This window comes from Miscanthus floridulus, chromosome 5, assembly GCF_019320115.1.
Source record: "Miscanthus floridulus cultivar M001 chromosome 5, ASM1932011v1, whole genome shotgun sequence".
Lineage (NCBI taxonomy): Eukaryota > Viridiplantae > Streptophyta > Magnoliopsida > Poales > Poaceae > Miscanthus > Miscanthus floridulus.
This window is the reverse complement of record NC_089584.1, coordinates 143291391-143304667: the sequence shown is the minus strand read 5'-3', so window position 1 is coordinate 143304667 and position 13277 is coordinate 143291391. Positions and strand designations below refer to the sequence as shown.

General features: G+C 46.1%; 3 protein-coding genes across 3 annotated transcripts; all 3 read right to left on the bottom strand.

Annotated features, from left to right (window-relative positions):
- Positions 1–859: 859 nt before the first annotated feature.
- LOC136453939 (CBS domain-containing protein CBSCBSPB1-like) lies at positions 860–5266 on the bottom strand. The gene is made up of 14 exons (XM_066454486.1): positions 4937–5266; positions 4247–4415; positions 4023–4155; positions 3764–3934; positions 3488–3566; positions 3275–3388; positions 3125–3191; positions 2914–3019; positions 2767–2825; positions 2323–2432; positions 1850–1983; positions 1665–1750; positions 1470–1559; positions 860–1396 (listed from the first exon to the last, which is right to left on the bottom strand). The coding sequence occupies exons 1-14, from the start codon at positions 5089–5091 to the stop codon at positions 1220–1222; spliced, it is 1650 nt and encodes a 549-aa protein (XP_066310583.1). The 5' UTR covers positions 5092–5266; the 3' UTR covers positions 860–1219.
- Positions 5267–8211: 2945 nt separating this feature from the next.
- LOC136453938 (uncharacterized) lies at positions 8212–9900 on the bottom strand. The gene has a single exon (XM_066454485.1). It carries the CDS (start codon positions 9235–9237, stop codon positions 8950–8952), a length of 288 nt encoding a protein of 95 aa, XP_066310582.1. The 5' UTR covers positions 9238–9900; the 3' UTR covers positions 8212–8949.
- A 278-nt stretch (positions 9901–10178) lies between these two features.
- On the bottom strand, positions 10179–11605 carry LOC136453937 (uncharacterized). The gene has a single exon (XM_066454484.1). The coding sequence runs from the start codon at positions 11431–11433 to the stop codon at positions 11032–11034; it is 402 nt and encodes a 133-aa protein (XP_066310581.1). The 5' UTR covers positions 11434–11605; the 3' UTR covers positions 10179–11031.
- Between the last annotated feature and the right edge of the window lie 1672 nt (positions 11606–13277).

Sequence of the window (13277 nt, the reverse complement as noted above, 5' to 3'; positions counted from 1 at the left end):
TGAATTATTTCTTTATATAAAAAGGAGTTCGGTTACTCGTAATCATTGGCTCAGTATGGACCGATCATCAGTTGATATCTTATTGCCATTCATTAATATTCGTTTAAATGATGTTTATCCTGAATGATAACCGATTCTCCTCACACGATCCCATGAGCTCTGACTGACTTATTCTCATGAACATACTGGAATCGGCTATTTAGTCGATTTCCTTTCATATCGGCTCTCACAGCCGTACATTCGGGACTGTCTGGCAACACCGGCAAGTTCCGCCCTTAACTATTGATGAACTTTCTTTCATTGTCAATTGCAGGGTCAAATTGACTGGCACGCCTCGGGAGGATTGCGCAAGATCGACCACCCCTGCGCTGAAGCTAGGCGGATCTGCTTCATCGAGCGGACCCTTCCGGCTCGCTGCGTGTGTCCTTGGCACGGGACGAAATTCTGTGTCAACAATGTGCTAATAGGAGAATTCGACAATGTGCTAATAGGAGAATTGGGGATCGGAGCCATTTGCATCTGTACTGTAGGCGGTCATGGTAAGGTGTGCCTTGGGCACATGGCAAAAGCAAAACCAACCCATCCGGAGTCTGCTGGAAAGGCGCTTGGTCCTTGAGGAACAATATGTTATCTTGCAGCAAGAGGCCTTGGATAAACTCCTGTATTATGAATGAAATGTACAAACGTATAACAGGCATAACGCCTAACCAGCTTTTGTCTTTTAGTACGAACATAGCTTCTGGCTTTTAGAAATCACCTTCATTGCTAGTTGTTTGTTTCAGCTTCGCCTACATAAGACAAGCCGGAAGCTAAAACAAACAAGACTGACAAATAAGGCCTAATCAGCCAGTCAGGCTCTACGAGACACTGAGTGAGGCTCAACAAGACGCTGAGAATTTGCACAAGGAGACGCTGCCTGAGAAAGGTCAATCAGTAAGTTGTGTAATGATCATGTGATTTATGATACAAATACAATCGTGACGACGCTGACAGCCATGGCAATTAATCATGGAGACTCTGAACCCACCAAAAAAAACTCTACCAATTCCGTGTACATGTATGAAGGCGGCCATCCACTGCCTTGACAGTAGTATTATTAAATCTTCCTTTTTTCTCTCACAAGAATTACTTACACAGCCATTCTGCTCATTCCGATGCAGTTGCAGTTGTATCACAAAGACGATCAAAAGCGTGCTCCCTGCCGTGCTTGCCTCCAAGCTTATCCTGACCGTTTCAAGTATGCCATCACGCCGAGCCCAGCAACCAGAGCCGCCCCAGCCGCGACAGCACTGTACGCAGAAGCCCATGCGTCCTTGCCAGCGTACTCGAAGTCTGAAGAACCACCCCCTCTCTTCCGGCGGCCAGCACCGGCGTAATCCAAGTGCAACCTTAGGCTCTGCAAAGAGGAGCGTCGATGAGCATCTTTGGCAGGAAACAAAGGTGCACCTTTGCTTGGGAAACGACACTACCTTCCAACCGATCTGTCTTGCATGGTCTACAGCGGCTATAAGGTCACTGTCTGACGAAAGTATGACCTTATCATGGTCCTCATCTTCATACTGTAAAGTGGCACCGGGAAAGAACAAAGAACAAACTTAGGAATTTGAAATAGCGATGTGAATATTGTTACATATATTGAGAAAGGCATTAGGTTCAGCCAGTACCAAAATTTGTGGCAGGTGTTTTCTGTCAATGTCATCGCCGACCCTCTGAAGAATGCTAGTTATCAGGTCTGTCAAGCTGCTTGTTTCTGACATTCAGAACACAAAGTTCAGAGAGCAATTTAAATCGCTGAGCCAAAAAAAATGATGAAACTCCAGTCCGCATGGATTGAGGTGAGGATGCATACCACAGTTAAATCTGTGCATCCTCCCTTGCTTGTCCTGAATCTTGAACCCAAAAGTGTTTGATAAACCAGAAGCTGGAAAGAAGGCTGATCTTCCTATATCTGTTGCCTCAGATGCCAGTTTTGTCGATCCTTCACTGGGAAAATGCCAGGTAAACCAGTCACACAAAAGACACAAGATGCCATCAGAATGATACTCCCTCTGTTCCAAGTTATAAATCACTTTGGCTTTGTCCTAAATAAATTTCTTTAACTTTGACCAAGTTTTTTGAAGAAAAAAAAAACATCTACAAATTCAAAAAGATACTCTATCAAAATACATTTAATGGAGAACTTAGTGAAATTAATTTGATGTTATATATGTTGGTACATTTTTCAACAAACTTGGTCAAAGGTGAAGAAGTTTGAATTAGGAGAAAAGTCCAAAGCAAACTATAATTTGGAATGGAGGGAATAGGATGCAAGAGCAAACTAACCTTCTGGAGTCATCATCATCATCAAGAGGTCCAATGGACATTGCTGAATCCCAGAACCTCTGCATCATGGCAGATGTTGCCTCGGATCCAGCTGCCCCGCTGTTTCCAACCTAAACACAAAAAGGTAATCAGGCATGCTCAGTTGAGAAAACAAGTACACTAACATAATGAACCATGTACGTACATCTTACTAAAAGTTATTATAGCACAAATCACAGTACGAATGACAGTGACAGCTTATACAAATTACAGTTCAAATGACAACTGAGTCTGAGTTCAAGAAACTTTATTTTGCACACTGAAAAACTGAGTATTGTGGGCACCAACATATAGCCAAAAATGGTTTCTAACCTCAGACCCCAAAATTATGTGCATAGGGGTAAGCAGTAAGATGGAAGCACAAATATCTGCATTAGATTCAAGTAGAAGGAAGTTGGCACTCACCGTAGCAATTGCAGCATGAGTTATGTGAAGAACATCAACAACAGTCACAACATTTCCATCTGGATAAATACAACATGTCATACCCGTTTTAACAGTCTTGCAAAAGACATCGCCTGAATTTAGTTAGATCATGGTTCATAGACATACCCCTGTCCAGAACAGGCAAATGTAAAAATTTTCCATCATGCATTGTGTGAAGAGCATCAAGGATTGGCATGTCCACTGTGGCACATTCAGGACTCTGAGTCATGACCTGTTGAAAGGAGTTTCAAACATGATGGCAGTTAGTTGATGAGAAGGTAGAGAATAATGACATGTGACTGCATAATGATACAAAGATAATTATAATGTGACTTGCCTTCTCGACTGTAGTGGACTCAGGAGGAAGATTTTGGGCAATAACACGCATCAATATATCCCTAGATCTGTCATAGAAATCAAAGCAAGGCTTTTAGTTAAAGGCTTAGCAATAGCCGTTACTGTGATTAGAAAAAGAAAATGTACTCACGTTAGAATTCCCCCAGGTTTGTTTTCAATTGCTACAACTGCTGAACTCACTTTTAATTCCAGCATCTTCTTTGATGCTGTCAAAACTGTGTCTGATGGTGCAACAGTGACCACTCTAAAGAATTAAGTCAGCGCGTAAGTTTTTCTGAACTGGCACTTACTATATGAATACTCAAGCAGGCACTTAATTTGAAAAAGAAAGGATATTACCTACTTTGGATTCTCAGAGATAATGGTAGACAGTGATGGCTTAAACATCCGTTCTCGAAGAGTCTCAATAAAATTGTTAGGACCTGCAAAATAGGAGGAGAAATGATTAAAGGGGGCACACTAGAAAATCCATGAAGGCAAACTTTTCAAACATAAAGTTTATAATACGTTTGAAACATAAAGACCAAGGGTATAGACGTAGAGTGAAGTTCAATGCATAATTTCATTTTCAAAAGCAGAATGAAGATGAGAAGGGGTAGGGAATATCTCAAGTACAGACCAGATACAGCTGCTCCCCAATGCTTTTCAACACCCTCAACAGCAGCGGCAATTGCTTTTCCTTTCTCCGCGGCCCTTTCCATCCGTGCAATAGCATCATATAGGCACTTGGCTATGTCCAGAATTGCAATGACTTCACCATGCTCCACAACAGGCAGATGTCTGAACTTACCTGGAACCAAAGGATACCTTTCATGAGGCAACATTAAAAGATGACTATAGGCAAAAGGCGCGCAGAAATCATCAGAGCATTCACAGACCTTGCACCATCTTTTGCAACGCCTCAACTGCAAGCGTGTCCGCGAGAACAAATACAGGGTTTCTGGTCATGACCTTGGAGACCGGTGTCTCTTCCATCTTCAACTCACGAGCAATCACCCTTGTGGTTATGTCCTGACCAGCGTTGCCAAAATATAGCATACATTGAGAAATCAGGAACATCTAAGGCAGCAGAGACACAAAAAGCAAAGGAGCATCCCCTCACCTTGTCGGTAAGGATCCCACAGAGCAAAGCATTGGAGTCGGTCAGCAACACGGCATCCACCCTGCGTGATGCCATCCTCCGACAAGCCTCGTGCACAGTAGTGTGATCCGGTATCGTCAGCGCCTTGGACAACCTCAGCCTTTTCACAGTCCTCTCGCCGGTCAGTGACCTGAAAAGAATTCAACGAGGTAGTGTTTTTCAGCTGTGAAGTCCGTAGCACGGGGAGCGGATTTTGATCTTGTCCATTTGGTAGAGCAAGCATGGTTGACCAATCACAGTTTGTCAGCAATCAATGCCGTGTTGTAGCCAAGCTTGCTTGTGTTAGTGAAACGTGTGTGGTTTACGTTACAAACAAAATTCCACAGCCAGCGTCATGCGTATGTAGTACAACATGGTTGTAAGAGCTGAATGGCATTCAGCACTTTCTGTTGTAACTGAAAAAGGAATCGTACTTTGTATTGTTAGACTAAAAGTGCGTAACATCCATTGATTCCATAAAGCAGGGTCAAATCTAGGCTAGGGAGAGGCTCCCAGCTGCAAACAGAGCGAGGCAAGCTACTCCAGGTAAAACTCTTGAACCGAAGACACCACACTAGAGAGGGCGCTAGCTACGGAGCACGGTCTACGGATAACAAAAGCAGAGCAAGAACGAATTGAGCACGGCGGATGCGGCGGGTGCGGATCACGTACGTGGAGTGGCCGCGGGAGAGGGAGACGGAGGAGCGCCTGGAGGGCGGCGGGGAGTCATGGCCGTGCCCGTTCTCCGCGGGCGGGATTCTCCTCCTGGATCCGGAGGATGAGCAGACGCTCCTCCGGCCGGCGCCGGCGCCCGCGCCGCCGTCCATCTCCCAGCTCGCGCCGCCCGCCGGGGGAAAGCGAGGGCCTCCGATCGGCGACGGTGAGCAGGGGGGGCCTCTATTTCTCTGGCTTCCCGCGAATCGGGAGCGCTCCCGATAGGTGGGAGAAGGGGGGGCAGACGGAGACCGGAGACGGGAGCGAAGGTCGCGGCGTGTGCCTGAGTATTCTGGGCCAATGGGCCTCTTGTAACGACATTAGAAGAAATTTAAAAAGATTTTTTTTATAAAAAAAAAGACGACAAGATCTTTACTGGATTTTTATTAGGCGATAGAAAGCGAAAATAAAATTACAAAAGAATTACAAGAGGGAATAGGCCACTAAGCAATACTCTAACTCAGTCCCCAGGCCGCCTCCCCAACCTATTTTCCCTACCTAGCAACTGAAAACAAAAAGAGCTTACTCTGAAGCTGAACACACATCACTGATCAAAACTTGACCAAGGAACACACCTATAGCTAAGATTGTTGATGCTGCTGGATTCCTCCATGATTCCTCATCGCCAACTGGTGCTGCTCTATTTCTTCCTTGCAAAGAAAAGCTACTTGTCTTGGTTGCATCATTGTTTTCTGGAAAATTCTTCGGTTGCGCTCCTTCCACACATTCCACCATAGGTAGATCATTATTCCGTCAAATACCCGTCTCTGGTCTTTATCAATTTTTGCGCGGCATTTTTGCCAGTAATTGTGAATGGATCCCCCCGTTGGCACCGTGTATAGTACTGATAATCCAAGCCATTGTTTTAAAATTGATCAAACTTCCTTTATGAAAACACAATCCTTACAAAGATGTGTTGGCATTTCCAGATCGATACTGCACAGCTTACAAGTCGGATCATTCGGCCAATTGCTTTGATCAAGTTGTTGGCTGTTAGAATTTTCTTGTGTAACAACGTCCACACAAAAAATTTATATTTGGGCTCCGCCTTTGCTTTCCAAATCGGCAGTATTCTCAATTTGCTAAATGATCCTTGGAATTGAATGCCATAAGCACTCTTTGTTGTGTATTCCCCATCAGCCGTCCATTACCACCGGATATTGTCTTCCCTGTCCTCATGGAGTTGAGTTTCCCTACAACCTCCCATAGCATGACATATTCTCTTATTTCCTGTGCTGTACTTAATGGGGTTATATGAGAGATCCATCGGTTATCTTGTAAAGCCTTTCTTAGTAACATGTTCTTTCTTTTCGTCTTCTTGTACAAAGTTGGTGCGATGATTTTTGGCGTTCTTCCATCGACTCATGATGATTGCAAGAACCGGGCCAGATTTTCATCCCCTATTATTATCTTTGTTGATGCCACCAAAAGGTCCTTGTCTCTACTATCGACCGACAGATCAAGGCCGTTCCACGCCCCTATCCATGTGCTTCCAATGTAACCATAACCATCTTAAAATACGTTAATGGTTGGAAAGAGTCATAAACAATATCAATATCATGAAAACCGAGTCTTGATAAATGGAATATCTCATTCTCACTTTTATCTCTAGTTTGGTTTTCTCGAGCAAGTTAGTGCACCCTCAATGGGCATCTTAGAGCTAGATGAGGTGTTTCAGGCCTGCTCGCTTCAAGTTGCAGAGACATTGGCTACAGATATAGCAATTAAGGATATGTTTGGTTTCTTAGCTAGCTCTAATTGCTTAGCTAGCACAAAAAAAAACAAAAGAAAACTTAGGGTATGTTTGCATCCTTTGCTCGGCACTATGTAGCCTTGCCGAGCGAGGATGTGGAATGGATCTGCTTGTTTGGATCTCCAGCCAGAGTGCCTCAAGGCTTGTGTGGGCAAGGTTTTCCTTGCTAGCACAGGAGAGCCAAAACGTGCTCGCCTAACCTGGCAAGGTTGAGCGTAACGTGAGCGAGGCTGAGCAATGCTGGTAAAGAAACTAAGGACGTCTTGTTCATCCAGAAGAGCCAAATCTTGACATCATACAATTAAGGCGTGCTTGCCAGCCAACCAAACAAACTAACTACTCTAAATCCTTACCAAACAAGGCTACGAAGTATTGAGCAAAGGTACCAAACAACTCCTTAAATGCTAATATAGGACATGCTAGTTGGGGAGCTGAAGTTGTTGTAAGCTATAGTAAAGCATTTCTTTTCCTGCACGCGGGAGACTACTCCTACGAGAGAATGCTCAAACGTCAATAGGTCTATTTCGTTATGTATGTTCTTTTGTGTGTTTTTCCTGTACGCAACACACAGCGGTGGCAGCTATAAATACATCTGAATAGGCCCAGTTGTTAGGACTAAAGGGGGAAAATCTGTCTCAAGGACCCCAATTACATCCTTGGTCCTTTCTACCCCTTATTGACCATTAGCCTTCGATCTATAAACTATAACCGACTTTACTTGAGCCTTCCAAAGAAACCATTATCTCTTTGGTCGCACGTGGATCAGCCAAAAACAATAAATCGAGTGTTGAAAGGAAGGGAAAGACTTAGTTGGTTTTTTTATAAAACAAAAGCACACGTGTATCGCTCTACCACGAAGATAGGAATACTACTTGTTGTTCATGCCCAGCTCCGCAGCTCTTATCTGAGCCGATAAGGCTAGCAAGTAGGGCGGGTTCAGAATTGGCCAAAAAAGTGGCTGAATTTTAGGTTTCCAGTTGGGTTTTGGTGGGGGTTCTGGGCTGAGCTAAGGACGAGTTGAGCTGACCTGCTCGTTGTATTTGTGGCCCAGGGGTGGTCCGGGTGGGCCGCCACTGAATCCGGCCCTGCTAGCAAGTGCCATCATTTTGCTTCAGCATATCGCTACCAACAAACGGAAACTCAAGTATGTTCACGGTACTAACCTTGATCTGGTTGCAACCTTGTCCATTTGGAACTGAAAAAAAGGACACGTGAAACTGATGCAAATTAAAACAGGTCCGGAGCCAACAGGTTCAATTCAGCAGTCACTTTCTATGCTGGTTCAATCGATCAATAAAGGTGTTTCGTACGACTGATAAGTCAACTGTGGGGTAAAAGAATTACACAAGCATCGAAGTTGAACACAAGTCAGAGTTATTCATTTTTCATCTTCCTACTGTACATGTCAGAGGGGGTATTTATAGGGGTCCTAGTCTGTGTACTTTACATAAAATGACTATTTTACCCCTGACTCAAATAGTTACAACATTTTCAACTACAAGGACGAAGTGGTCTTTTTTCCCTTTTGAGTCTTCATTCTTCAACTTTTGTACATCAACTTCATCGATGTCTTCGTCGTCTTCTTCTCCCAGAATGTCAGGCGAAGTCAAACTCTTGTCTTCGCTTAATCTTGTTGTCTTCTTTTTGCTAGCGAAGACGAGATCTCTTCCATGAGGACGGAATTCCTTTCTGACGAAGTCAAATTTACACCTTCGCTTCACTTCTTTTTTCTGCAAATAAACTTTGTTATAGAAATCACAATTTCAACTCCAAAATTTCAGGAGCTGGAATTTTCTTAGCGAAGTTAAATCCCCAACACCAGCTGAAGTTGATTTGTTGTTTGAGAAAAACACTCTACCATGACTTGGGATTTAGGAAAATCCTACTCCCCTCTGAAATAAGTAGACAGCTCGTGGGTTATGTTGATGTTAACTGCTGGCAACACATGGATACAGTGATGACACCAATAGCTACGTACCATGCACGCGCAACACCTGAGAAATACTATTTCAATTACGACAGCAAGTAAGTGAAATGTCACTGACACCGGATTGCCAAGCCAACGCTCTGTCCAACAGCCGGCCAAATACACAACATAGCAGATGAGCAGCTAAATCTTGCGCCATCTGTAGTCTACTCGAAAGACCAGCAAGTTACAAAGAAACTGCACGAAGCGCACACCACCATCGTGTGAAGTGAAGCAGGCCACAAATGGAGCCTACGCGGCGTAGACGTGGATGCCGATGGCGACGACGAAGATGGTGAGGAGGCAGAAGAAGATGACGGCGTGGACGAGGATGGCGATGGCGCTGGTGGCCATGTTGCCGAACTCGACGACCCGCGTCCGCGAGGGGAGCTGGAACAGCAGACCCGGCGAGAGCACCACGAAGAGGATCACCGCCACGATGATGGGGCCCCAGTCCGTGCCCGGCCGTGGCGACATGCTGCTGCTGCCCGCGGCGTTCATGCCTCCTCTGTCCGCGTAGTTCATGCCCGCGTAGTTCATGACGGACGCAGCAGGAAGTTAGCTAGAACGATGTAGAAGGGCATCAATATGTAGTGAGGTTGCTTAGCATTGTATGTAGTGTACAAGGTAGGGAAGTGGCTAGGCAAGGAAGGAAGGAAGGAAGGAAGGAAGGAATGCATGCCCTGCGTGTGCACGAAGCAAGCAAGAACTAGCCTAGGGGAATAGATAGAATAGAACCAGGCAGAAGGCAGCATATAGCGGCTTTCGCTTTACAGTCTGAAGCTCTGAATAAAGAGCACTCCAGATTGGTGAGGCTGTTCTCCTTTGCGACGAGGGTTCCGGCCAAATTTAAAAGCAGCAATGGCCAGCAAGGTTAACAAGAAAAACACAGGGTTAAAGCTACAAAGGCAACGCGTTTTGGCTGGCCTTTTTCCTCTACCTGTGTTTTACTTGCTTGCGAATTGCGATTTATAATTGCTTTAAGCCTTTAACAGATGAGATGCGATGCTACCGGGCAGACTGAGACAGTCTCCTGCAATCTGAAGTCTGCAGCTGAACAGATGCAACGCAACGCAATCGTGCAGATGCCGCTATTTGCAGATCGGAGAGAATCAGAGAAGAATACGTGACCACATGGATCACCTTGCTTGTTATGCTTGCATCAGGCACTGGACGCCCAATCGATCGATACCGGAGAAGCCAGAGAAACAGAGGACGACGCTGCAGGTGGGAGCAAATGACCTGCTTCCGAAGCCGAATCTTCTGACTGCGTACAGATGGTGTGGCCCTGCAACTGCAACAAGCAATGGATAATGCAGAAACATACTAGGAGTAGTCAATGGATGCATGTGAAAAACAATCCAATCAGATTACAGTCCCGGGGACGCGCTTCCCAAATCAAACATCGCTTCTTGCGTCTGCTAGGCTCCTACAGCGACGGATTGTCGGCTCCGACAGGTGGTAGCGTTTGGATTCTCCACTGATTTAGAACTTCCTTTTTTATATATACACAGAGATTTCACACGAAACGAATTATTTTTTTACTGGAAATATAGAAACAGAAAAAAAATCTGTATTCTAAAGAAAGACCTACAAACTTAAATCAATCACGAGAAGTTGAAATCTGCTCAGATTCATCCTAAATCATGAGAAACCCCAATCCTCTTAATCCAGAGATGGCGGGGCACGGAGGAGCTCGGACAACCGCACGAATGATCATCCAAGCTCCTCTCCCCTGCACTTTTACACGTAACCGACGCCTCGTGGGCCACATGTTTGTTTAGTTCTCTGTCACAGCTGAAGAACACGCTCAAAACACTCACATCACTGTCCGGTACGTGTATGTCCGTCCCCACGGGGCCCACGGTACAACAGGCCTGTACACGTCTCTCTCCCCACACACGCGGGTGGACAGCCATCGCGTTCCACCGGTAGCGAACTTGCACTGTGCTCCGTGGCGAAAACGTTGCCAAAGTTTCGTACTCCTACTCCTACTGACCAACAAAGCAGTAGCAGTAGTTATCAACAACAACAACGCAGTAGCAGATATTAAAGCACCCAATAATACGTGTCACCTAGTAGGAGACTTATCATCAATAACAAGAATCGGAATGGAATTGCCAACATGAGGGTAAACAATCACTTAATTAATTTCTTGTGACGTTCCGTTCCTCCCATTAACCAGCAAGCAACAACACCTCCTCTTCCTCTCCTCCGGATCATACGACTACAAGCGTACGTACAGCGAAAGGGCGCGTTTTTACAGGGAATCCTAGCAGGGATCCACGAAGAGAAATCAAGCAAAATCTAGGCACGCCGGCCGGAGCAAGCAAGCTAGGCGACGAGCGCGTCGGAGCCGATCACTGGGGTTGGGGCCGGGGGCCCGACGATCCGTCCCCGCGGGTGCTTGCAGGGGACCGCCGCGGCGGCGGGGGGCTGCTTGCTGTTGTTGCAGAGGAAGAGCCCCGAGGACAGGGTGTTGACGGCGCCGGCGAAGCCGAAGAGGAGCGCGAGGCCGGCGACCCAGGGCATGAGGAGGAGGCCGAGGGCGAAGGTGACGGAGCCGCACAGCATGAGCGCCACCGACGCGCCGAGGAGCATGGACGCCGCCGCTGCCGGCGACATCGACACCGGCTGCCCCGGTCCCGGCGCGGGGGAGACGATGGTGAGGAGCAGCGCGCAGAGCTCGCGGACCCGCCGCGAGTAGTGCTCGCCGCCGCCGCCGGTACCCGTCATGCTTTGCTTGCGGGGTTGCTGGAAGAGGTGGAGGTCCTCGCCCTTTGACTCGCGGTCGATCGATCAGAAGCGTGCAGGCGAGGCGAGGATGAGCCGAGACGGGAACAGGACGCGAGGCGAGACGGAACAGAGGGCAATAGCAGGGGAGACTAACAGAACAGGGGGGGGGATTGGCGCGTGGGACAGGTCTTTATACACCGCGGTTGGCCCGGTGCCCAAGGTGGGGCCCCGCCTACTGCTCCTCGTGCCACAACCGGGGTCCACGGAAGGAGAGGAAAAGGAAGCTGCAGTACGTGAGCCCACATGCCATGGGTCGGACGTCGGAGTGGGTGGGCCGTGGGCAATGGGACGGTGGTCTGGTGAGGTCGTGGTCACCGGCGCGCCGGATAGCCTAGGCTAGGGCTGTAGGGGATTTTGTTATATTGCAAAAAAAATTCGCAGGCGCCCCATCCCTATCCGCGGCGCCGAGTCATGGCCGCGTCGTGTGATTGGGGGTTATCGCTTTGCTGACAGGCGGGGCCCGCGCAGCAGGTTTAGGTTCTGTGGCTGCATGTGCTCTGCTTCGCGCGGTTTTATTATTATTATTATTGTTCTGCTTCGCGTCGTGTGATGGGGCGATGCGAGGCGTTGTAGCGACGCAAGCGCGAGCTGACGTGGAAGATAAAAATGGAACGGCTCGGATCGGTTCTGACTTTTCGCGCTTTTTGCTGTTGCCTTCTTTCAGCCGTCGCTTTTCCTGTTGCCTGCTACCCGTAGGCAGTAGTAGTTAGGGGGTGTTTGGTTACTACAGGGAAATTTTAGTCCATGTTCCATCGAATGTTTGGACACATGTATGAAGTATTAAATATAGACGAAAAAAATAACTAATTACACAGATTGTGGCTAATTTGCGAGACGAATTTTTTAAGCCTAATTAGTCTATGATTTGACAATGTTGTACTACAGTAAATATATGCTAATGACGGATTAATTAGGCTTAATAAATTCGTCTCGTAAATTAGTCTCCATCTATGTAATTAGTTTTATAATTAACTCATATTTAGTTCTCTAAATAGCATCCGAACGTCCGATGTGACATGGACTAAAATTTAGTCCATAGAACCAATCACCGCCTTATACTCTGTTAGCGGGAGGCCGGCACGGGTCTCAGTTCCAGGCCGGGCCCTTACTGGGCCAGCCTGATATTTTGGTGGCCTGGTTTCCTTCATGTCTGGTGGCACAATGGGGCAGTGGCAATAAGCAGCCAGATGAGAAGTGGAAATGAATCCAGTTCAAAAAAGAAGAAGAAGAAGAAGAGAGATGTGGAAATGAATCTATGGATGGATGGAGATTAAAAATAAAAGGAATTTCCATAAAAAAGGTCTCAATGTACATGTAGAATTTGTTTATTTAAATAAAACATGCTCATCCTCTTTTATTCTCAAGTATGTCGATGATATTTACATAGGATAAAATTAAAAATGTGTTGTAACGATGGTCCACACGGAGCACGATAGCCATGTAGTTCACTGGCGCCTGTGAGGATCTCTCGTAAGGGCACTCACAATACAAAAATCATCACGTACTGCATTTTGTTTCTATATGTATTAATTACCCTGACACTTAAGCATTTTGTTGATGAGGCAAGCGATTTAGTGAGAAGTGAGGAGGAAATGATTTTTTTAATAAGAAACTATGTGTCTATACGGGAACTAAAACATGAAGAGATGATAGGTAGATGAGGAAAAAAGAAGACATGTAACTGTATAAAAGATTATTATGTAGAAATTATCTTTTAGAAATATAATTTCTATGTACAGTGACTACATACATAAAAAACTATCCGTGATTTTTAGCATTGGGAC